Genomic DNA, 24,400 nt, shown 5'->3' on the forward strand with positions numbered 1-24,400 from the left:
CTCGCACTAGAAATCCTATGGACACAGTGGAACAGTCGGCGTAGCTGGCATTACTACGGTAATATGGCTGTAACCCACTCACTATGGCTGGGTAGAAGATTAAAGGGGATCTCCACTTAAAAAAATCTGATTAATAGTGCAGGTTGTGATGGTGATTTGATACTTTGTGACAGTTTGGTTGGTAGGGAGGAGGTCCTTAGCAACTGATCTATCTTGGGTTATTTTGATAATAGAGCTTGAAGTTAGGCTCTTCGTGGGAGGAGTTTAGGGTATGCGTGGGTGGAGCTCTGAGCCAGGGGTGTGGCTTATTTATAGGAAACACTGGCAGTGATTGAAGCGTCAGCTACATAACCTGCCGCCCGTTCAATGTGGGCACAGAAAGGAAAGAAGGTAATACGTGGCAGTGGGTGTCGTATGGTTATATAGACTGGCGTAGATTAATTTGGGGTAAAATTCCCATCCAAACAATCTTCTGATCTCCCATAGGTACACGTAACATTGGTATCGCCTGGGATCACAACTCACAATGGGAGGGCTCTATAGAAATCCCTCCCCTTTGGCATTGCTCGGAGGTTTCTGTTACTCCGTATAATGGGGGGATTATTAGGACTAGCATTCTGCCTGCCAGTCTTAATCCACTCCCCCGCTGGGGTACTTCGGCCTCTTAATAATTTAGGCACCCTCCTATGTGGCAGAATGGAAGTCTATGGGTAACTATATTGTGTCTGGTTCTCAATGATCGACATCTCTGAGCCGTGCCAAAGGTCTCTGATCTCTTCCTATAAATCCCTTCAATAAGTGCTGGTCCGGGATCACAGACGTCACCAATGTCACAAGTATCTAAGAGAGATCCGAAAATAACAAGTAAAAAGTTTGTCCAGCAGAATTTTCCTGGATAAAAATATTGAGAAAAAGAATAGATCATTAATATCAAGATTAGTGAAGGCACCTGGCACCCTCATCGATCAGCTGATACACACAGAGAATGGAGCAGGAAGCAGACAGCTCTGTCCTCCATGCAGTGGCCAGACCAGGTACTGCAGATCAGTTCCCACCCATCTAAATGACTCGGGTCTGCCACTGCACAGAAAACGGCGCTGTCTGCTGCATGCTCTAATCTCTGTGTATCAGCTGCTGATCGGTGGCGGTGCCGGGTGTCAGACCCCCTTAAATCTGATAATAGTGATCATTAGGATAGATCATCAATATCATTGAATAAAGGGCTCAGAATGGGCTAATAAAATAAATCAATTTGGGCCTACTTGACACCGTGGACATGACCCCAACCACCAGCGACTGGGAACAGGAAGTAAATACTATCAGGGGCCCAGTCATTATAGGAATGGGAGTGGCGGTGAGTTGGTGAGATAGTTAATGGTTCTTTTTTAAATAATTCTGAGCCTTTTGTCAAAAATTTTCCCCACTGGACAACCCCTTTATTAAACCTTGTGACTGGACAGGGTATTGAAATCCTATTCTATATTAAGGGGCATAGTCTGGGGTGTGGGCCTGTAACACTATTATATTGTTATAATGTCTTTTGGGCTTTGTCAGCTCTGCAGGCTGTCATTGGCTAGTAAGCAAACAGGAAGTAGGGCGGGGCTCTTCTTCACTTCCTGTTATCAAGAAGAAATTTGCCAACTATGACGGTGGGGTCCTAAACTCCCCAATGAAAGCAGCAGGGTCCCCATGTCTTATAGACAGGCTGATGTAAACTTTGTGTACATTTTCACACTGCAGTGGAATTACCCTTTAAGGAAAAAAAAAAATCCCAAAAAAGTTACAAAACCATAAAAACAGCTGTATGTATAACGTGACTAGAACTTTCCACAGTTGGGTTTGTTGCACGTTTAGGTGTTATTATACCCCCCTGCCCATAAGAGATACCCGCCGGAGCATTATGGTTTGGGATGTACCATTACGCATGCAATAAACAAGGCGTGTATTTACAGTATGTATATACGGTATACACAAATGTAGTGATCGCATCCTGTTCTTCATAGTGTTTTTGTACCCATTTTTGTCTAGACTTTTAGATATCCTTTTGTCTGATTGTCACGAACCACGGTCAATAATGAACACTTTTTTTTTTTGGTTAGGTCTCTGCATTGCAGGAAGAAGGGTAGGCCTCAAAATGGTTGTCACGGAACGATCAGGCTCAGCTCGTACCTCATTACGTAAAGTACCATTTAGGTTTAAAACAATACTATTTCATAGGGTTAAGTCCGACAGAAATTCACGTCTTCTGCCTGTAAGTGCTTTTATGAGACAATATAATAGACGGAGGTCCTGGGCGGCCATCTTGTAGTCCAAAATAACAGTCTAACGAAGGAAGTCACGCTCCAAAATAAATACATAGAAAACAGTTCTGTAACAAAACGGAGAAATATGGCGATTCCTAAAACACAGACGCCGCTCGGTGTGCTTATAACTAGTCACCGCGGTATACAATATCAGGCTAGAGGTCACGGTGTCTCCTTTTTGTATAAATGTTCTTCCTTTTTATTAAAAAAAAAAAAAAAATCAGGCACCTTTCCCTTTTACGACAAGTCCATGGCTGAAGCACCGGCTCACAGTTCGATGGTCTCGCTGGCAATACTGTGGGAGTCTATGGTCTGACTTCTTTCGATCAGTCTCCTTCCCAAACTTTTCTCGTGCTCGCTGATCTTGGACATGATGCTGGGTTGGGATCCTTGCTTTAGAAGTTGGGCGGTGGGCGCATCTTCATGGGGAAGGCTTTCGATAGAAGATCGCCCATGACGCCAAGGATTCCAACTAATTTTGATCGACCCTTTGGAAACGCTGTCCATGGAGCTCATGGACACCACTGCATCGGTGGTAAGATCACGAGGAAGTTCTTTGCTTTGCTGGAGGCTTTCACTTGGAGTGTCAACCTCCGTTGTTGAGCTACACTTGGCCATGCTGTACGTGTATTCGGGGTTGCTGCACCTTCTCATTTTCAAGTCGGCCGAAATGAGAGGGTCTACTGTCTGGTTCAAAGCGGAAGATTCCTTCAAGGACGAACAAGAATCTTGCCTGGTCAGGTAACTTGGATACTGAAGACTGGAGTCTAGAAATATGCTGTCTCTTACCAGATGTTCCCGAAACAATGCCTCATCAATGCTTCTGCTCAGATTGATAGGGGAAGGTGGACGGAACTCCAGATCGGCAAGCGAGAGCATTGACTCCTTCTCGAAACAAATACTGGTGTAAGAGCGTCCCATGGTCACGTTGTGTGCTTTTGGCCCAAAAATAGATTCAGGCTTGGGTTTGAAGAGAGGAGACGACGACTGACTATTGATTCCGACGGTAGCGCTACATTTTGTCTCGTTGTTTTCCTTGAGGATTCTTAGAGGAACGTTCTCGGCTTGGTTGCGGATAAGGCTCTTGCTGATGTTATTGTTGACCATCCTGTCTTGAATGGTGTTGGTCCAGTCGTAGCAGTTGTTTGGATACTCTGGAACATCACTTTTCTTGTAGGTGCAGAAGTAGCTGATGATTTTGGACCAGCAGGTATGATCATTACTACTGCACTGGAGGCAGAAGCTGTGGGACGCTACAAAGATCATGGAGAAGCAAAGAGCCAATTCGAAGATTCGAAACCAGAACTGAAGAAACCACCAGGACCAGGAAAACTCATTCTTCTTGCCGAGTAATCCGTACAGCCACAAAATGGCGTATACCTGCAAAGCGCAGCACAAAAGTCCAAAAATACTGCCTACTAATAATACTCTGGATGATGTGAACATGCACTTGATGCTCCTTCCTTGCGTATGGACCACCATGATCTCTTCACCCGTCGGAGATACTCGTTGCGTTTCATTTACGATCTCTTTGCTACTCTTTCTTAGCTGGTAGTAGGCTACAAAATTGCCAACCATTAGAAAAATCCCCCATGAAATGGAGAGGATCTGTAAGACCATGTTTACGGAAGGATTCAGAAGGTGAGTTAGGAGATCAGCACTAAGGAGGACGATGAAATGGATGACGGCTATGACAGCAAGCAAGGCAAGGCTCTGGAACTTTGGAGGTAACACTTGAAGACGGGCGATCTTCAGGACCAACAGTACCAAAGTGGCAAATGCAGTTAGCATTAGTGGGAAAGTGATGTTGTATAGTACAAGGGCGATAGGTTGTGTAATCTTCATCTTTGTACCATAGGGATCGAGAAGAAAGTACACACCACGTAGGACTCCGATGACGAACAACAGAGCATTGGCCAAAATGACATAAGGAAGATAGGAAACTCGAAGAATGGGAGATCCAATAAGGTTGACGAGTGCAATTACTGATAACAACAAGAAGAGGGCGCTGGTCCCATAAACGTGCATATCCCAGGCAAAGCTTAGGGTACGTTGTAGGTCATCCCATTTTAGAAGTGTTTTGTTGGCTCCAAGAAATTCACATGTGCCGCTGTTCTTGGAGCACATTGAAGTGTCTAAGGTTGGTTTTTTGGAAGGGTAGTTGGTTGGGACATCGATGAGCTGAGGACGATGAAGGGCTCTCTGAGTTGTGACTCTTATTTCTCCCCGGCGTCCATTCTTTCTGGTTCCATTTGGGGACACTTTAGACGGAGCAGTCACTTGTGAACGTGTCGTGTCCGGAACTGGGTCTGAAAGAAAAGACATTAAGAAGGTTAATGTAGAACAAGAGGTAACAAAGGGAAATAACTTTTTTTGTATTTGTTTTTGGAGAGTTCCATCCTTGGACGTGTCTCCATAGATACCAAAGGTGTGTCCCATCATGAGTGGCCATAAATAGGAAGGCAGAGCTGTGTGGCAAACCCAACTCGTGTGAACCTGGTCTCTGACCTCTAGTGCCGAAGAGAGTAATGGTTGGCTGGGAGAGATGGAATCTGGAATGAAACAAATGACTCTGACTAGGGTCGAGCGATCGGGATCGGAAAAGATCAGATCGCGATCGGCTGGAAAATGATCGGAAATCAGATTTTGAAATCTCAAGATCAGCTCAACCCTAATAGTGACTTTTCCCATAGAGAAGCATTGACTAGGGTTGAGCGATCGGGATCGGCTGGAAAATGATCGGAAATCGGATTTTAAAATCGATCCTGAAATCTCAAGATCGTCTCAAACCTACCTCTGACCAGCTAACCATATTTTATGACGTACCCTTTCCAATAGGTGGCAGTAGAGATACTTCTATATTTTTTTGGGACTGAGGACCAATTTGCATAATGAAATACAATAACATTGCATAATGAGTAATATAGCGTATGCTCAGCTTAGATACTACAGCAGGTATTATAAGATTGGAAGAATAACAGAGGAACACCCAGAACCGCCAGGAATGTATTTACTGAAAGACAAGATTGGCTCCATTTCTAGTAAAGAGCAGATCTTTTTTCACGTAAACCTCTAAAGGGGTTGTCCTGCATAACTAATTTTTTGCACGGAGGATGGGGAAAAGTAAAAAAAAAAAAACAAAACATACTCACCTTCTCTTATTTTGGCAGAAGTCCCGGTGGCGGCATGTGACCGCTGAGGCCAAGTAGGGGCATCACCTGTGGCCGGACCTCGGTGGGAGACATCGGGGAGAGGTGAGTATGTTTTTTTTCATCTTCCCTGGGCTTCGTGCAAGAAACGAGTTATCCTGGACAACCCCTTTAAGGACTGTAGTAAGTGACCCAGCGCCAGTATACTAGTCTTCCTCATCCCGCAGGCCTGGTCTCTTCTTCTATCCATACATTATACAGTGGATTTATTACATGCGGACCTCATGATAAATGGATAAAACTTCTCTTACAAGAAACGTTTTTTTTGATGTTTGTGATAAATGACAAGACTTGGTATATTCCTGCAGCTCTAATCACTGACAGACGGTATAATGTATGGGGACGGTATAATGTACGGGGACGTCTGCATTCCTGGGCCTTATAGTCATCGTCGTGCGCGGAGTACAATGAGCTGTATTCATAGGGCCGGGCCTGTATTTTATGTGAGATCTGACTTCATCCTATGTTATGCTATGGGGATGATTAATCCACATGGCGTATCGTGCCCCACTTCTCAGATAGGCCTTCACCATGAGACGGTGTGCGGCGTACGGGATAATCCAATAATATATAAACAATGTCATTGTCATAGACAGCTCCTGACAGTTTAATGGACACAGACGTGTGATGGGCTTTTGTAGGGTTTCTATTGTCTAAGGCATACACGGTAATGATGATGTCACCTCGACAATGGAACAAGAGTTCTGGCCTCCCCAGCTGCCCCCTACACATAACGTTGGGATTCTGGGGAAATTGAGTAGCACCCTTTCTTTTTCTTAATGTAGATCGTGAGCCCCATATAGGGATATATGATATAAGGATCACAATGTACATTTATTTTGTCCTATCAGTATGTCTTTGTAGAATGGGAGGAAATCTACGCAAACACGGGGAGAACATACAAACTCCTTGCAGATGTTGTTCCTGGTGAGATTCGAACCCAGGACTCCAGTGCTGCCCCTACAGACCCTTTCTGACCCACTGCTCCACTCAAACCCCAGAACGGAGACTTGGGACCCGGTTCTAATTCGCGGTCTATTACCTATCCTATTGCTAGGTGATAAAGGTATTTAGTGACTACTTGAATGTCCCCATGCAGAAGTGAAGGAGAATAACTCCACATTACATCTGTCCAAAAATATTACGTTTAGCTCCACTCTGTGCGCCTTCACCCAACATATGGCCGCAGGGGTCCACATTCGCAGTCAATGGATGTCATGTCAGATATTGTTTGCTGTGGACCCAGCGAGGCAAAGATAACGGCGGGTTCTCATCGATGGGCAGATGACAGGGAGCGGTGGGGATTATCACAGGACGAGTTACACAAGAGGCCGGGCACAGGCCTAGCCATGAGCTCATTGGTGTATTCAGGGGCATTCACATGCAATCTCCGGGTCACAGTAAGAGAAAACAGGATTTGATGGGGATTAGGCCGGGCTGGGTGGTATATAATAAGATCGGTGACGTTATCGTGGAGCTCTGTGTGCAGGAAAAGCTTCTCAATCTGCAGAATCTGAAGATGGTTCCATGTATAAAATCTCTCAATGAAATTTAAGAGCTCATAGGTTTTGCACTGGACCCAGGACACATAAAAACAAAGCTGGAGACCCTGATATTTACCCTCAGGTACTAGCTCAGTCCTCTCTCTCATTAAAGGGATCCTATCATTAAAACTCAATTTTTTTCTGCCTACCACGTAGGAATAACCTTAAGAAAGGCTATTCTTCTCCTACCTTTAGATGCCTTCTCCGCGCCACCGTTCGGTATATAATCCGGTTTTCTTCGGTATGCAAATGAGTTCTGTTGCAGCACTGACAATGCTGCGAGACAACTCTCCAGCAACGCCTCCATCTTCTTCAGGAACGGGTCTTCTTCGTGTCTTCCTCAAGCGGTGCCTTCAAATTTCTAGGTTTCGGGCAAAGCCGACTGCGCATGCCCGCTGGCCAAAAGAAAATGGCCGCTCACACAGTATTGTAAGCAGCCATTTTCTTGTGGCCGGCGCGCATGCGCAGTCAGCTGTCCAAGGCCTAGAAGGTTGAAGCCACCGCCGGAAGAAGACGCGAAGAAGACCCATTCCTAAAAAAGATGGAGGTGGCGCTGGAGAGTTCTCTCGCAGCACTGGGGATGGCCTCAGTACTGTTTGAGTGCTGAGGACCGCCCCCAGTGCTGCGAGAGAACTCATTTGCACATCAATGAAAACCGGATTATATAACGAACGGTGGCGTGGAGAAGACATCTAAAGGTAGGAGAAGAATAGCCTTTCTTAAGGCTATTCCTACACGGTAGGCAGAAAAAGTTGAGTTTTAATGATAGGATCCCTTTAAAGACACATGCGTGGTCACCCAACCCGACAATATATGTTTTTGAGGGTGTTGGAAGGAACTGAACAAGCTTTAGTAGACATCTATTGAAGTCATATGACCAGCTGACATGCTTTGTAATCTCTGCTATTTGGTTGCGATCTCCTTGGCTTGCTCCTTGTCTTTGCACGGCTCACATAAACTCTTAAATAACCTTATGAAATTCCTTCGGATCCAATATATTTCCCTCAAGCCTCTAGACGGAGACATTTGGGAGCACGGCAATGTACGATTGTGTTTTTGTCTTCTTTCTAGACTTGGGTGGGCTACAGTAGACTAAACCTTTCCATAATGTGCAGAGAGGAAAGACCAAAGTTATATTGTAGAAGGATCGACGCTCTTGATGAGGTGATGGAAACCTTCTTGCAGATGCTTCGAGTCAAACTGCGCTGGGCTCGGGCTGACACAATGACTCGAGGTCTCTACGGAGGCAACGCATGAGGCTTCCAGAAAGAGACGAATTGCGTCTTGTGTTATGGAATAAGTGAGTGATGTGGGTTCACAGCCCCTGGCCAAGTCACTCATCGCTCCTTGATCTCCGGGCTCCAACGCCTACAATTCGAGCACTAAAGAGTCGGAAGAGTAGGGAACGTGCCAAAACTGTACTGTGGTCACAAGGTCTTCATGTCCTCAAAACAATCCGCTTGTCACCTCAGCTAACATAAGCAAATAGGGAAAAAGGGTCAGAGATCGGGGTGTTGGTGACGGGTGAAAATATGTCTTATCCAAACGTCAAGCCTGGTGCAAATGTCTACCATATGTAAATAGGTAAATCTATAATATAAGACCACACACAGGACCACACACATTGGCATAGGCTGGGGTTTCGCTATCTCGGTTCTTGGTCTCAAAAGCAAAGGTCTTTAAAGAATCTACCCTGATCTATAATGGTATGAAGGATGCTTGTATACAAGAGATTTAAAATCTTCTCTTTGCAACCCTATATAGTCTTAAGGATCCTTAAACGTTGGATTGATCACAGGCTATGTTTGGAACTCCTAGTGATCAGCAGTAATCTGATGGGAAAAAGCCACCAACAGGTGTTCACTTTCCCTACAGCACCCCCACAGGGGAAAAGAAGAACTACATTGAAATCAACGGGCTCTTCTTGTACTGAAAGTACCCAATGATCGTCCAGGTAGACAGATGTAACGTTTGTAGCTTGTCCAGGATTATGATATTAAACTCCACTTCGTCTTCTCAGGAGGTGACCCAACGTATTTTGGTCACATGGCCATGCTACCGTTCAGCCCCATTCACTTGAATGGAACTGCAGCAAGACCATGTGAAAAATGAACATCCAGAGAAGAGGAATAGTCCTGGACATCCCCTTTAAAGGCATATTCATGTTGCATATTGTTACGATATGCCATCACTTTATGATGAAGGTCTGACTTCTGGGACCTCCATCGATCCCTTGAATGAAGGGACAACAGGGAGAATGGTTGCACCCATTTTTGGCATCACCACAGCTCTTTTTTATGACCTGGGCATGACATGTGCTTGTCATGTCCCCAGTAGATATGGGCTCATTCCACCAGGCTCTGGTACTACCAGCTCTTCCGGGATTCTGGGAGGTCACCCATTTTTCAGAAGTCTCCAGACATTTTGGGAGAGTATACAAGTGTGCATATAATATATGGATGGCATGGTCCACTGGAGCGGGAGCTACTTGCTTCTTACACCATGTAGAGCGGTAATGGACAATTATCTATGGTTGACTCCGAATACGCAGCAAATTATAAAGTAAACACTTTAACCAGGAAAATTCCAAAAAAATAGTCTTATGTTTCCAATAAAGTTAAAATCCAGACTCGAGAAGAAAGAACTTTCCACGGCTACCGGAACAGTCTGTTTCTTTAGTGGTCAAATTCTAACAAAATGTGACATTGATCAATATTGCAGGCCGGCGTGGGGTTGCGACACATTTGCAGCTGGTGATTTTCTCATCGGTAGGCTGAGAGTCTCGGTTTGAGCTGGAATGGCTACAGAATAGCTTGGCTGGAGATCCCCTAATGGCTCCGCCAGTAAGTTATGCAATTGTTATTAAAGGACATAGCAGAATAACACACAAAATCATTGACGTCTTTGCAGCAGTGATTTGTAACCTGATGGGATACGTTGGGATACTACAACTCCCAATTGTTAGGAGATGTAGTTTCCCAATAGTTGGAGAACCGCACGTTGCAAACCGCTTTACAGAATTAGTTTAGACCAGTTCTCCACTTTGCAATATACTGGTGGCTATAAGGAGACATCTCCATGACCTCATACTGGTGGCTATAAGGAGACATCTCCATGACCTCATACTGGTGGCTATAAGGAGACCCCTCCATGACCTCATACTGGTGGCTATAAGGAGACCCTTCTATGACCTCATACTGGTGGCTATAAGGAGACATCTCCATGACCTCATACTGGTGGCTATAAGGAGACCCTTCTATGACCTCATACTGGTGGCTACTGAGACCCGTCTATGACCGCATACTGGTGGCTATAAGGAGACCCTTCTATGACCTCATACTGGTGGCTATAAGGAGACCCTTCTATGACCTCATACTGGTGGCTATAAGGAGACCCTTCTATGACCTCATACTGGTGGCTATAAGGAGACCCTTCTATGACCTCATACTGGTGGCTATAAGGAGACCCCTCTATGACCTCATACTGGTGGCTATAAGGAGAAATCTCCATGACCTAATACTGGTGGCTATAAGGAGACATCTCTATGACCTCATACTGGTGGCTATAAGGAGACCCGTCTATGACCTCATACTGGTGGCTATAAGGAGACCCCTCTATGACCTAATACTGGTGGCTATAAGGAGACATCTCCATGACCTGATACTGGTGGCTATATGGAGACATCTCCATGACCTCATACTGGTGGCTATAAGGAGATATCTTCATGACCTCATACTGGTGGCTAAAAGGAGACTCCTCCATGACCTCATACCGATGGCTATAAGGAGACATCTCCATGACCTCATACTGGTGGCTATAAGGAGACTCCTCTATGACCTCATACTGGTGGCTATAAGGAGAAATCTCTATGACCTCATACTGGTGGCTATAAGGAGACATCTCCATGACCTCATACTGGTGGCTATAAGGAGAAATCTCTATGACCTCATACTGGTGGCTATAAGGAGACTTCTCTATGACCTCATATTGGTGGCTATAAGGAGACTCCTCTATGACCTCATACTGGTGGCTATAAGGAGAAATCTCCATGACCTAATACTGGTGGCTATAAGGAGAAATCTCCATGACCTCATACTGGTGGCTATAAGGAGACCCCTCTATGACCTCATACTGCTGGATATAAGGAGACCACTCTATGACCTCATACTGGTGGCTATAAGGAGACATCTCCATGACCTCATACTGCTGGATATAAGGAGACCCCTCTATGACCTCATACTGGTGGCTATAAGGAGACCCCTCCATGACCTCATACTGGTGGCTATAAGGAGACATCTCCATGACCTCATAAGGCCTGAGGCCTGTAATGAGTATAACTGGACCTAATATCTAGATAATCTGGCGATGACCACAATGGACAATTCAATTGACCCCTTAGAAAGGGAGCCCATTTCCCAAGCATTTATCATGGAGTCTGAAGGACTCGCCCTGTGTGGTCACCTCAGTACAGGCCCTCGTACACTGGTTTGTTCTTACATTGATCTGCTCTATCCTACTAACACTTGCTCCATTGCTTTGCAGGCAGTGCAGTTAGGGTAGGGCCATTATGGTGATTTCCATATTCAGTAGCCTGTGTAGCCTTCCAGCTCTTGTCCCACCGGGCTGCCCACTGCCTTCTACATTCCAAGCCCTCAGCCTTGCGATTGTCAATTCATGCTGCATTGTTTTGACTGTACAGCGTGTACACAGATATGGGAGCCCGGAGCCAACTGGAACGAACACTATGTAATAAGAAAAACAGCAAGGGATGAATGAATTATTGCCTGAATGCTACTATGTGCCCCGTAGGTAACAGCAGGAGAACGGTACGAGATGATGAGACTGATCACTGAGAAGATGTTTGGCCTGCAGGCACCGACCAGCGTTATATAACCAGCCACAAAAAAGATGTAGGCAACCCACTGAGACTACATCCCATTTGTACTTACCCTAAAGAGGTATTCCTCCCTTAAAATGTGTGACATATCCACAGGATGCGGGCAGGTTTTTGCCCACGTTTTTCAGGGGGCACTACCTAAACTTCAGAACAATTCTTGATTTTCTGGCAGCATTTGTGACATTAATAAATGAGATTTCATGAGATCCTGCGCTGAAATCCACATTGTGAACCTTCTGTAGTCTTAGCCTTGCTCCTCACTGTATATGGGCAGTCAGTTTCTTGTATAATTCAGGGGGATGTCACTCGGACACTATATAACTTAGAATGGTGGGTTTGGTGTCATATGATCAACGAAATTCCCATTTTTCATATGACACCAGACTGCAGTCCTATGTGTGGAATCTCTGGAAATAATACGAGGCAGAACTACATCTTGGTGTCATATGAAAGACAGGAATTTCCACTTTCATAGGACACAAAAACCACTGTTCTAAGTTTAATAGTGTCCGAGATACAACTATCTGAAGTGACATCCTCAAGCCATAGTTGCCTTACCTCATACAAGAGCCTGTACACCCGTGTACTCTAGTGAGGTTCATTCAGGAGCTCCCCCTAGTGGTAGCTGCAGACAGACAGAATTTTATCTGTCTAATGGATTGTGTGAAATGTGAAGAAATGTAGAAAACTGTTTAATATAGAAGTAAACAACAATCCTCACTCTTTGAATGCACTGTTTTTAGCTTGGCCATTCTTTCCCTGCCATCAGCCCAGATTGGAAGTTGTGCTGTCCGGTTCGTCATCACATATCCCCTGTAGCCCTTCACAGTCACTTGCCGTTTATACACACGTGACCGCTAAGGTCTGCCAACAGTAGTCACGTGATGTCCACCAGCACCATGCTGACTATATCCAGGTCCTAATATAATGTGAGGCCTATTGTATACTCCAGGTATACGTCTGTGCTCATGCCACCTTGTGTTTCCTGACCTGTGCACTGACCCTCACTGTACAGTGCGCTGTAATCAATGTCCTAATGAGGCCCGGCCCTTTAACTAGTGAATCATGAATTCAGCCAGCCGGGCCGCCAACGACCTGATTGAGACTCACTCCGTCCTATGATTTATAATACAAATGTGACTCTGTTTTTCTCTGCCGGGTTTACAAAGCTGTTTTCCGTTTACACGTGACATCATCAGGTTCCTGTCATGGCAATCGCTCAAAAAATCATTCATATAAACATATGGAGACGGCGAAGAGCCGGACTGATTTATAGAGAAAGCCGAGGTTGTTTATAGACATGGGGAAGTCGAGATAAATCGCAAACATGACCGGCAAAACCGATATCAGTCCAGTATAAGGTTCATGCATATGGCGGTATTATAGCTGGAAAAATGATATGACTCCTCCCCAAATCTAATGTCCATACTGTAACCCTTTGGCCCCCAAATATCACATGGAGACATATGGAATAAGAGATAAAAAAAACTATAGACATTTAGATTAGAGTTGCTACTGGTCCCTGGACCTTGGGGGGACCCCAAAGGTCCTTATACCATATAAAACATACCGCTATACTATATGGTACAAGATGGGTAGGGCATCATTACAGGTTTTGGTTGGATTCTGGTCAGTAGTAAGGCTTCATTCACAGGACAGCGGTCAATGGGCAGTGAAAAATGTCCCCCGTTTTTGGGGGGTCTGTTTGATGTTCACTGTTAAGTAAGTGCCCCCTGTAATGGAGAAGTCATCTGCAAGGCAGGGGTTTAGATGGAGACTAATGGTAATACCGTATACTGTACGCCAGTTTTTTTTTATCGTCATGTGCAGAAATCAGACATATCCGTCCCGTATACCGTATACTAAGCCCTGCCATGACATGAGGGTCTGGGAGCCGCGTATGTGTTTGATGAAGGACACCCTGCGGCCATCTCCTACTCTCCCCTGTGACATCTGTTTCATAGTCAGGAAATCGCTGTCACAATCCAGACATTAGTTGTGGTTTATTTGTCCGGAGAGGTTAGCGCTGATCATACGCGGAGATGTGAGGCGGCCATGGCCTGCGCTATAATAAGGCCGTGTCAGTCCACCACAGGACATTACGTGGCCTCTCTGGTTCAGATACAGCCGCTCATGCACTTCATTGACCTTCTACGCCCTGATGTGTAGATAGAGCCGGAAGATCGGCCCGATCGTGTAAACATTCACAGAGCGGCCATTGCTCTTATTAAAGGGGTCGTCTTGTCATAGATGTTTCTAGTATGGTGAGGCCACAACATCAGATTAGTGCTTCGGCCTATTCACTACTTGCCAAGCACAGCGCCCCACACTGTATAGTGGATGTGCGTGGTATTGCAGCTCAGAGCCAATCACTTGAATGAGCCTGGGCTGTGATCAGGCCATGTGAATGTGACAACACGTGACCTGTAAAGTGGCAGTGTCACTCTTTAAGGGGAGACATTAGGACAGGTGATCAGTTAATAAATCTTGGAAACCCCTTTAAAATTCCATCTTGCCCTGCCATGACCATTTACTAACACCTCGCTGCTCTGCGCCGCTCTCTACGGTTTTCTTGGTGAGGTTGTGGAATCAGTCTATTAATCTTCATGGAGCGGAGCGTGTGCTTCACCCCCTTTTCGGCTGCAGCTGGGCCTCCGTTCTCCCTCCCGGGGGGCCCGGCCCCGTCCATAGTCCAGACTCTGACTCATTTCCTACAGAAGAAAACTCTGGAAACGCAACAAACTGACACCTGCGAGAGTCTGACGGTAACAGTGACAGTCTGTGTTCTTTCGATTGTCTGTTCTAAGTTTCCACTCTGGAGACGCCGTATCTGGGACGGAGCGCAGGAAGAAGAGGTCGATTCTTTTTATAATACGGTCTGACATCTTAAAGGATCGGCTCGGCCTGGGATGACCACAATGTGACTTTGTAAGACACCTCACTGAGACACATGGCAGCTAATACCTCATGATACCTGATGTTTACTGACACATATATAGGAAAGAGGGAGACTGAGCCCGTATCAGAAATGGGGTCAGGTGATAGAATAGAATCAGGTATGAATTAAAGGGGTTGTGTCATGACAGATAACCCCTTTAATAAAAAATCTACAATGATGATCAACTGATCGCCAGGTGCTGTGATCTGTAAGCAGCCAGTTGTTTATTTTCCCTGCAGTGGCCACTACAGGAGACATGTAGTATTACACGCAGCCATTCCAATGTAACACATGGATAGTCTGAGTCTTACATAGTGATAACTGCTGTCTGTTAATAGCTCAAAGAGGGGGTCCGGAGATGGAGACCCCACTGTAACGTCATGTATGGGCTTTCCTTGCACATGTACACCCATTAGTACTTTGAGGAGTACAAGGCGGAGGGCTGGCAATCCCCCCAGCAGGAAGAAATAACAGGGATAAGACAGCCCCCACCTCACATCCAGCCCCGCTCCCCTTCCATCTGTTTCTTGTTACTCACTTCGGCCCACTTTCTGTACGCAGCCCCTCATCACAGACAGAATGAAAACCAGTCCTCAGACCTTTATACTTGGAGTTCAGTTCTTTGTCTTATTCCTCCAGCCACAAACTTTCATGCACCATTAGTGACTGAATTCATGAGGTGATGTCAGATTTATATACTAGACCCGCCTGGAGATTTTCTTAAAGTATCTATCTATCTATCTATCTATCTATCTATCTATCTATCTATCTCCTATCTATCTATCTATCTATCTATCTATCTATCTATCTATCTCCTATCTATCTATCTATCTATCTATCTATCTATCTATCTCCTATCTATCTATCTATCTATCTATCTATCTAATCTTCTATCTATCTATCATCTATCTATCTATCTATCTATCTATCTATCTATCTCCTATCTATCTATCTATCTATCTCCTATCTATCTATCATCTATCTATCTATCTATCTATCTATCTATCTCCTATCTATCTATCTATCTATCTATCTATCTATCTCCGATCTATCTATCTATCTATCTATCTATCTATCTATCTATCTCCTATCTATCTATCTATCTATCTATCTATCTCCTATCTATCTATCTATCTATCTATCTATCTATCTATCTATCTAATCTTCTATCTATCTATCTCCTATCTATCTATCTATCTATCTCCTATCTATCTATCGATCTATCTATCTATCTATCTATCTATCTATCTATCTCCTATCTATCTATCTATCTATCTATCTATCTAATCTTCTATCTATCTATCTCCTATCTATCTATCTATCTATCTATCTATCTATCTCCTATCTATCTATCTATCTATCTATCTATCTCCTATCTATCTATCTATCTATCTATCTATCTATCTATCATCTATCTATCTATCTATCTATCTATCTATCTATCTCCTATCTATCTATCTATCTATCTATCTATCTATCTATCTCCGATCTATCTATCTATCTATCTATCTATCTATCTATCTCCTATCTATCTATCTATCTATCTATCTATCTATCTATCTATCTATCTATCTATCTCCTATCTATCTATCTATCTATCTATCTATCTAATCTTCTATCTATCTATCTCCTATCTATCTATCTATCTCCTATCTATCTATCTATCTATCTATCTATCTCCGATCTATCTATCTATCTATCTATCTATCTATCTATCTATCTATCTCCTATCTATCTATCTATCTATCTATCTATCTATCTATCTCCTATCTATCTATCATCTATCTATCTATCTATCTATCTATCTCCTATCTATCTATCTATCTATCTATCTATCTCCGATCTATCTATCTATCTATCTATCTATCTATCTATCTATCTCCTATCTATCTATCTATCTATCTATCTATCTATCTATCTATCTCCTATCTATCTATCTATCTATCTATCTATCTAATCTTCTATCTATCTATCTCCTATCTATCTATCTATCTATCTATCTATCTATCTCCTATCTATCTATCGATCTATCTATCTATCTATCTATCTATCTATCTCCTATCTATCTATCTCCTATCTATCTATCTATCTATCTATCTATCTATCTATCTATCTAATCTTCTATCTATCTATCTCCTATCTATCTATCTATCTATCTCCTATCTATCTATCTATCTATCTATCTATCTATCTATCTCCTATCTATCTATCTATCTATCTATCTATCTATCTATCTATCTATCATCTATCTATCTATCTATCTATCTATCTATCTATCTATCTCCTATCTATCTATCTATCTATCTATCTATCTCCGATCTATCTATCTATCTATCTATCTATCTATCTATCTATCTATCTCCTATCTATCTATCTATCTATCTATCTATCTCCTATCTATCTATCTATCTATCTATCTATCTAATCTTCTATCTATCTATCTCCTATCTATCTATCTATCTCCTATCTATCTATCTATCTCCTATCTATCTATCTATCTATCTATCTATCTATCTATCTCCGATCTATCTATCTATCTATCTATCTATCTATCTATCTATCTATCTGTCTATCTATCTATCTATCCATCTCATCTCCTATCTATCTATCTATCTATCTATCTATCTATCTATCTAATCTTCTATCTATCTATCTCTTATCTATCTATCTATCTATCTATCTATCTATCTATCTATCTATCTCCTATCTATCTCCTATCTATCTATCTATCTATCTATCTATCTATCTATCTATCTCCTATCTATCTATCTATCTATCTATCTATCTATCTATCTCCGATCTATCTATCTATCTATCTATCTATCTATCTATCTATCTATCTATCTCCTATCTATCTATCTATCTATCTACAGATACAATGGGCTGTATGATGGATGAAATAGGGTTTAATTTTTTCCCCTACAAACAGCGCCACTCTTAGTCATAGGCTGCTTCTGGTATTGCAGCTCAGCCACATAGTGGGAGTTAGACTGTCTGTTTTATCACGTGTACACATGAGGTTATTTATGTCCCCGGATTATGTAATGTGGTATCCAGCCATTTTTCGCTCCCCATTTATTCTCCTGCTGACGGCTCTGTACTTTTAGATGGTTTTGATCTATTTACCATCAGATCCCTAATTGGAAGCAGGTTGTCCTGTGAGACAGTGGAGCAGACTGTGCAGCGCTCTCAGGAAGTTCTCCAGATCACTGGCGCAGTATCGTATTATTATACTGGAGTGATGCTCTGAATGTGGAGTATCTTACCGTGCTGCTTTGTGTCCGCGGTCCTCCATGTTGTGGACAAGACAAGCCCTGGGGGTGCGCTTCCAATAATGGGGTTCCTTTGTGTTAGTGGGGTCAGTTTTCCGGGTTGTGTCGAGGGTCTCTCGGCTTCGGGAGCTTTTGCAGGATCTATGGGTTGGCAGAAGGTTTTTGGTGAGTTATAACTGTAATGTATGGATTAAGACGACCTATTGGAAATATATATATTATTTATGAAGACTGGCCATAGCAACCAATCAGATTCAGTCTCTCATTTTTCAGAAGCTTTTTGGAATATTAAAGCAGCAACTTGATTGGTTGCCGGGGAGAACTAATACATATTCTCTTTCCACCATTTTTGATAATTGTTTTGTACATCACCTTGCCTGACTGGCCCAAGGGGTAATATATGGCCCTGAATCGGTGTGACCATGTCCGCTATACATCTCTCCGCCAATCCGGACTTGTTATTGCAGTAAAGTAACAACCTAGTGTGGCGCAGTGGTGCAGTTTGATTTGGTACATGGGCTGCCCCTTTAATGGGTTTTCTATATAACATCTAATAGATGCTCTTACTTAAGAGGACCTTCCACGACCTCCACCATCCTTCAACAGCGGCCCCTTCACTGATTCCAGCACAGTTGGAATTTTTTCTCTAGCCCCCACCGTTCCTGAATAATCAGTGTTGTTAGCTTCGGTGCCTGTGACTCCCTCACGATCAGATACTATATTTATTTGTTATTGGTCTTGGTTCCTGTGACTCCCTCACGATCAGATACTCTATTTAAGGCCTAACCTAAGGATAGGCCATAAAATCCTAAAATTTTAAACCCCTTTAAGCACTTCCATCAAGGCAATGTAGGACAACTGAATACTTGCCCCCAAGTTGCCTCACGTATTGAAGTTGATCACAAGAGGTCCAAGTACTGTAGTAGAGACCCAACTTAACCATGGGTCTGTAATACCTAAAAGATACCCAAAGTGGTACTAGAAGACCGTATGTCCTAACACCAAGTAAGAGATTGGTTCTCACTATAGAGGACAACCAGGAACACGGAGCAAGGACTCTCTGCAGTCAAAAAACAACATACAGGGTATCCAAACTGAGTTGAGATGAACCGATCTGGTACTATACAGTGACTATAGTGGACTTCCCCTTTAAGGGCCTTTATGGCACAGGCGCCGTGCCTTTTTCTACATTCTTTGTATGCCTAACATGTCAGTTTGCAGAAACAAGAGGAAACTTGGCCCCATTCATGAAAATACATGCAAATAAACCATATAATATGGAAATAATAGCATGCAATAAATAATACCGTCATGTTTCCTAGGTCGTAAATCTATGAGACAATGTAAGACTAAAGATGGATTGTTTCTAAAGATCTGACATGGAAATGCCATGATAATTTTTTCCAGATATCTACTCACTTTTCCCAAGCACTTGCATGGCCGGTGTTGGTGTTTGATGAGGTTGTTTAGATGTCGCCATCACATCTTCTAGACTACTCTTCGAGGAAGACACGGGAACGTTGTTACCCTGACCTCCCCCGATGAATATCCTCTCAGTTTCTGTTCTGGCTTTTGCCTCCAGTGTTATGTGCTCTCCAGTTTCCATAGTGGCCTGAAGAAGGTCACTTTCCATAACGTAAGGTGGTAACGTGGGCAGTGGGGTTGAGGGTAGGGGCTGGTTAGAAGGCTCTGTAGAAAGTTCTATATGACTTGTTTCGACAGCTGCATCTTCTATTTCTTTGGACTTTGCAAAAGGAGACAAATATTGAGCTTCCGTATCGTTCCCAGGGGTTAGAGACCCCTCAAAAATGATGTTATCATCCTTCTGATAAAGTACAGCATCTTCAGGAGGAAACTCAATGTCAGCAGATATAACTTCATTGCTTTCCGGCCTGGTGTCTTGAAGAGTCAAATATCCATCCGTGGTCCTGAAGGCAGCTTGGTATCTCTCTGTAGGCTGCACTCCGGGAACCTTCGGGATTATATTGTCTTCGAGAAAGTTGTCCTTTGTATCTTTTGGACCTTGTGGTGTTCCAAGATCATTGTGAGATTCAAGGCTATTTTTTAGCAGTTCTTGGGTCACTTGTTCATCTCCACTGTCTATCTGAAGTTTTTGTATTGGTGTATAAGGTCCATCAACTTCCAGGTGTGAATTGGACATGGCTGCAGATGTCAGAGTTATGGTGGACACAGTTGGACGGACGGTGGTTAACGTTTTGATGTCGTTCTCCATTTCCACATCGTTCTTGAGTTGCAAATCATCTTCTACCCTTTGAGAAGAAGGCCTCAGACGGGTCATGTCTTCTTCATACGGAATTTTGTTTCCAGTCTTATTTTCTTTATCCTCTTCTGAGACTTTGGGGGTAGTCTGATGGAGTTTGAAGTGTGTTCGTCCAAGTTCTTCAGATGTTGTCACAACAGTACCTGATGAAGGCATCTGCCTCGGCTTAGTTGGTTTATTATTTTTATATGGAAATTCATTTGAGATCTCTTCAACATTTTCTGGTATACTCTCATCTGTTATAAATCCAGCTGTTGATACCAAAGATCCAGAAATCCTCCCGGGAGGTTTAGTGAGAACTACATCTTGACTATGTCTCGGAGTCCATGAGGGACTACTTGAGATCTCCACCTTTGGGGCTTCTAAAGTCTCCTTAGAATTTTCCTCAGAGAAATTCCTCATTGAATTGTCTCTAGTAAGTTCATCATAAGGTTGCCCGTTAGCGACCTCGACACTAAATAAAGAAGTTGAAGGCTCGATGACGGCCAAGGAGGCCAAAAATATCAACCCGGCAAGTTGTACACACACGGCCATCTTTGTGTTCCAGGCAGTTTAGCTTATATCTTATTCGTCTATTGTCCAACCATGGCTGGTTCCACGTCCGCAGATACACCCAGGAGACCTGATAGAAGAAAAAAAAAAAAGTTAGGGTTGCTATTCATAGCAAAGCTACTATCAACACAAAACAGTGAGCCAAGACCTTGAACGTTCATGCAAGCGTGAGAAACGCAGATTCCTCGCTATGCAAATGAATACTTCAGACTTATAGTGTATAAGACTTATAGTGTATCAGTTGTGTCGAAACTACAACTCCCAGCATGCCCAAATGTAGCCAAGTGTAGTTTTCCCATAGTTTGAGGAAACTAGTTGGGAGATCAGAGACGTAACTTGAGGTTCCTGGGCCCCAATGGAATAGAATCGTGGTATATTTGATGTGGCCCGGGAACTTTTGAGGCCTCCTCAGGGTCTGGGGCCTGGTGCACTTCCCAAAGCTCCGCCCCTGTACCACTGCTATATGTAAATCATATACAGATCCTATGTCTATTATTGTAGGAATATATTATATGTCTATATATAATATGCTCAATTCATTGCTATGGGACTGCTGGAGACAGACAACCACAGTTACGGTTGGGGTCTTATAGACATGACTAGAGCGCAGCAGACATTTGCATCCATTGTTTCATTCATTCACAGAATACCAGGGCGCCTTTTCTTAGGATCGATGGGGTTCCAGGTGTCAGATCCCTAATAATCAGACATTCCCATTTCAGAGGATAAAGGATATGTCTATAGCGGGTTAAGGAGGTTCCCCATTAAGGATCCATCTTTTAGACAGATCAGAATGCAACCACAAAGAGTGTCTCTTTCTCTGGAGGACCTGGAATGTCCATGCATTACATATGCAGTGCCTTGAGATCACTGGATACAGTGTAATGCTTTATTTCTCCTTTGGAGGCACTGCAGGGAAACTGAACACTTACTCCAATGTCTTCCCAAAAGACATACCTCATTCTTGGGGGTCCAAGCAGCTCGACACCTTAGTTTACCATTGGAGCACCCTTCTACCAAAGTTGGAGGATTTCAAGGTACACATCCCCTTAAATCTCCAAGTAACACATCCCTCTGAAATTTCCCCAAGGTGGGACTATTAAAGGATTATCTTATCTTATCTTATCCCCATCTTTTAGACACAGGAGAACAGCTACAAAGAGTGTCTCTTTCTTTGGAGGACCAGGCCTGTCCATGTATTTCACAGATAGCTCATTGATTTTAATAGACATAGTGTAATGCTTTATTTCTCCTTTAGAGGCACTGCAGGGAAACTGAACACTTGCTGCCTGGTTGTGATTTCTGGGGGGCCCGGCCGCAGGACAGCTAGTTTATCACTGGAGCACTCTCCTAGTAAAAAGGGATTTTCAATGCGCACATCCCCTTTAATAACAAAACCTGACCCAATACCTGGGATTACGTCCAGAACGAGCGGCGCGCCATGTGTTAGAACCATTTCCAGTTTCATCACTCCGTGGGATCAGTCTGAATTTTTATCCTGAGATGAGATAATATTTCGAGTCCCCGGAGTCCGCCTCTCGTATTAATCTGCGGCCCCTCTGAAATCCTCCGACATTTCCTCTCTTAAGCTCTGTTATGGTTAAGACCTTTCCTATTTCTGGGAATTGTGCTGCGAGACGAATACACATTCTAGAGGAAAGGGATACTCTGCAGGCGGGAAGACAAACACGAGGCCCTGGGACCCGCTCATCCGAAATGATCGCCATGTATTCTGGGGCTCATATGAGCGAGTGTTCCCTGTTATCAGCCGCCCCATGTCATATAACAGACTGTAGTGTTCTTAAAGGGGATGATTGGAACCCAATGATCAAGGCCAATAGTGGAGAACCCCCTTGAAGCCGGGGCACCACGTTGCGTTTTACAGGACCAGCACTTGGTTCCGGTATTGTACTGACACCCTTTAATTTTTAGAGGAATGGTATTGCCCAGTTGTCAATTTTTCATAGATTTACAGGAGGAATAATAGAGGATTCACACAACACAAACTCCTAAGAAAAGATTCTCTAGATGTGTTATTTTATGGTGAATACATGTATATCCTTAAACACACAAGTCAAAATAGCAGATCAACGCCTCCTGGAATAGTTAGAATATTTGCAATTGTCGCATGGCGAGCCTTTGAGGTCATATGGGAAGTGGGTTAATGCCCCCATGGACCCTTAGGCTCGGAACTATAGCTGTAAATATAGGTCCTTGGTGAAGGTGTCAGTCTTCACTGCGGGTCTGGAATTTTATCCATAAACAAAAAACATTCTTAGGATGATCAGCTGTATGTGTCTCTCCCAGATCGTAAGCAGTGTTATTGCGCACAGGATTGTGGGAAGACGCAGATACTGTATACAGGTTTAAGGGGTCGGACCAAGATCACAACTTATCGCCTATCCATGTATGATCAGAGGAGGTTCAACGGCTCGGACCCTCACTGGTCAGGGGAGCAGGGGGTGCTGAATGGTGTAGTGGTCATGCATGCTCTATCTGTATCCTTAGCAGGCTCTGCTACATCTCACAATACAATGTACAGATACAACAATGAGCAGACATGACAGTACTAAGTGATACATCATCGCCTGGGCCATAAGCACCCTTGACCTTGACATGGTCTCTGTGCTCTCTCAAGGTCGGCCGCACACGAGAGATTGTTAGTTACAGACATAGAGCGCTGGTTATTCGGATACCCGGCCAGACATAGCAGATGACCCCCGCCGGCCCACAACAATATGGATTTTATTGAACTTACGGTTAAGTGGCTCTGCAGCTTCCCAGAACACCGGCAGAACCGCCATAAGATTTTTTCTTTTTTTTTTTTTCAACTCAGATTTCTGCAGTTTGAGAGAAAACGCTGAAGGAGATAAAAGGTCTCATTGTGTGAAAATCTGGCCGGGCCACCGAGTCCGCAGCCAATAGTAGCAAGTAGAGCAGCTCGTAGGCCTGCCGTGCGCCCACTCCTCTCTGTGCCGTGTGAGGTAAATAAACAGACGACCCGCTGGAGTTTAACCCAGTATTGTGCTAATCTGCTCCGTCATCATTCACCCAGCTTTCCTAGATCCCTGATACCTGCCTGATTAGAGGGAGTGTGTCAGCAGAAACAGCATATCCCCCCAGCCCTGCAGATAGATAGGTTACTGTCACCAGAACCAGCATATCACCCCAGCCCTGCAGATAGATAGGTTACTGTCACCAGACCCAGTATATCACCCCAGCCCTGCAGATAGATAGGTTACTGTCACCAGACCCAGCATATCACCCCAGCCCTGCAGATAGATAGGTTACTGTCACCAGAACCAGCATATCACCCCAGCCCTGCAGATAGATAGGTTACTGTCACCACTCAGCATATCACCCCAGCCGTGCAGATAGATAGGTTACTGTCACCAGAACCAGCA

The 24,400-nt window shown here is 43.8% G+C and overlaps 1 protein-coding gene across 3 annotated transcripts in view; it reads right to left on the reverse strand.

Moving 5' to 3' along the window:
* Positions 1 to 2,513: 2,513 nt before the first annotated feature.
* The window catches only part of PRRT3 (proline rich transmembrane protein 3), a 50,823-nt gene continuing 28,936 nt past the window's right edge, over positions 2,514 to 24,400 (reverse strand). For all 3 annotated transcript variants that reach the window (XM_075286981.1, XM_075286983.1, XM_075286982.1), the window contains 3 exons: positions 19,583 to 21,066; positions 18,158 to 18,304; positions 2,514 to 4,612 (listed from right to left, as the gene is read on the reverse strand). In XM_075286981.1, coding sequence (XP_075143082.1) covers positions 2,571 to 4,612; positions 18,158 to 18,304; positions 19,583 to 20,978 — 3,585 coding nt within the window. In that variant the 5' untranslated portion in view covers positions 20,979 to 21,066 and the 3' untranslated portion in view covers positions 2,514 to 2,570. The remainder of the gene's footprint in view (positions 4,613 to 18,157; positions 18,305 to 19,582; positions 21,067 to 24,400) is intronic.

Source organism: Leptodactylus fuscus, chromosome 9 (assembly GCF_031893055.1).
Source record: "Leptodactylus fuscus isolate aLepFus1 chromosome 9, aLepFus1.hap2, whole genome shotgun sequence".
NCBI classification, from domain to species: Eukaryota; Metazoa; Chordata; class Amphibia; order Anura; family Leptodactylidae; genus Leptodactylus; species Leptodactylus fuscus.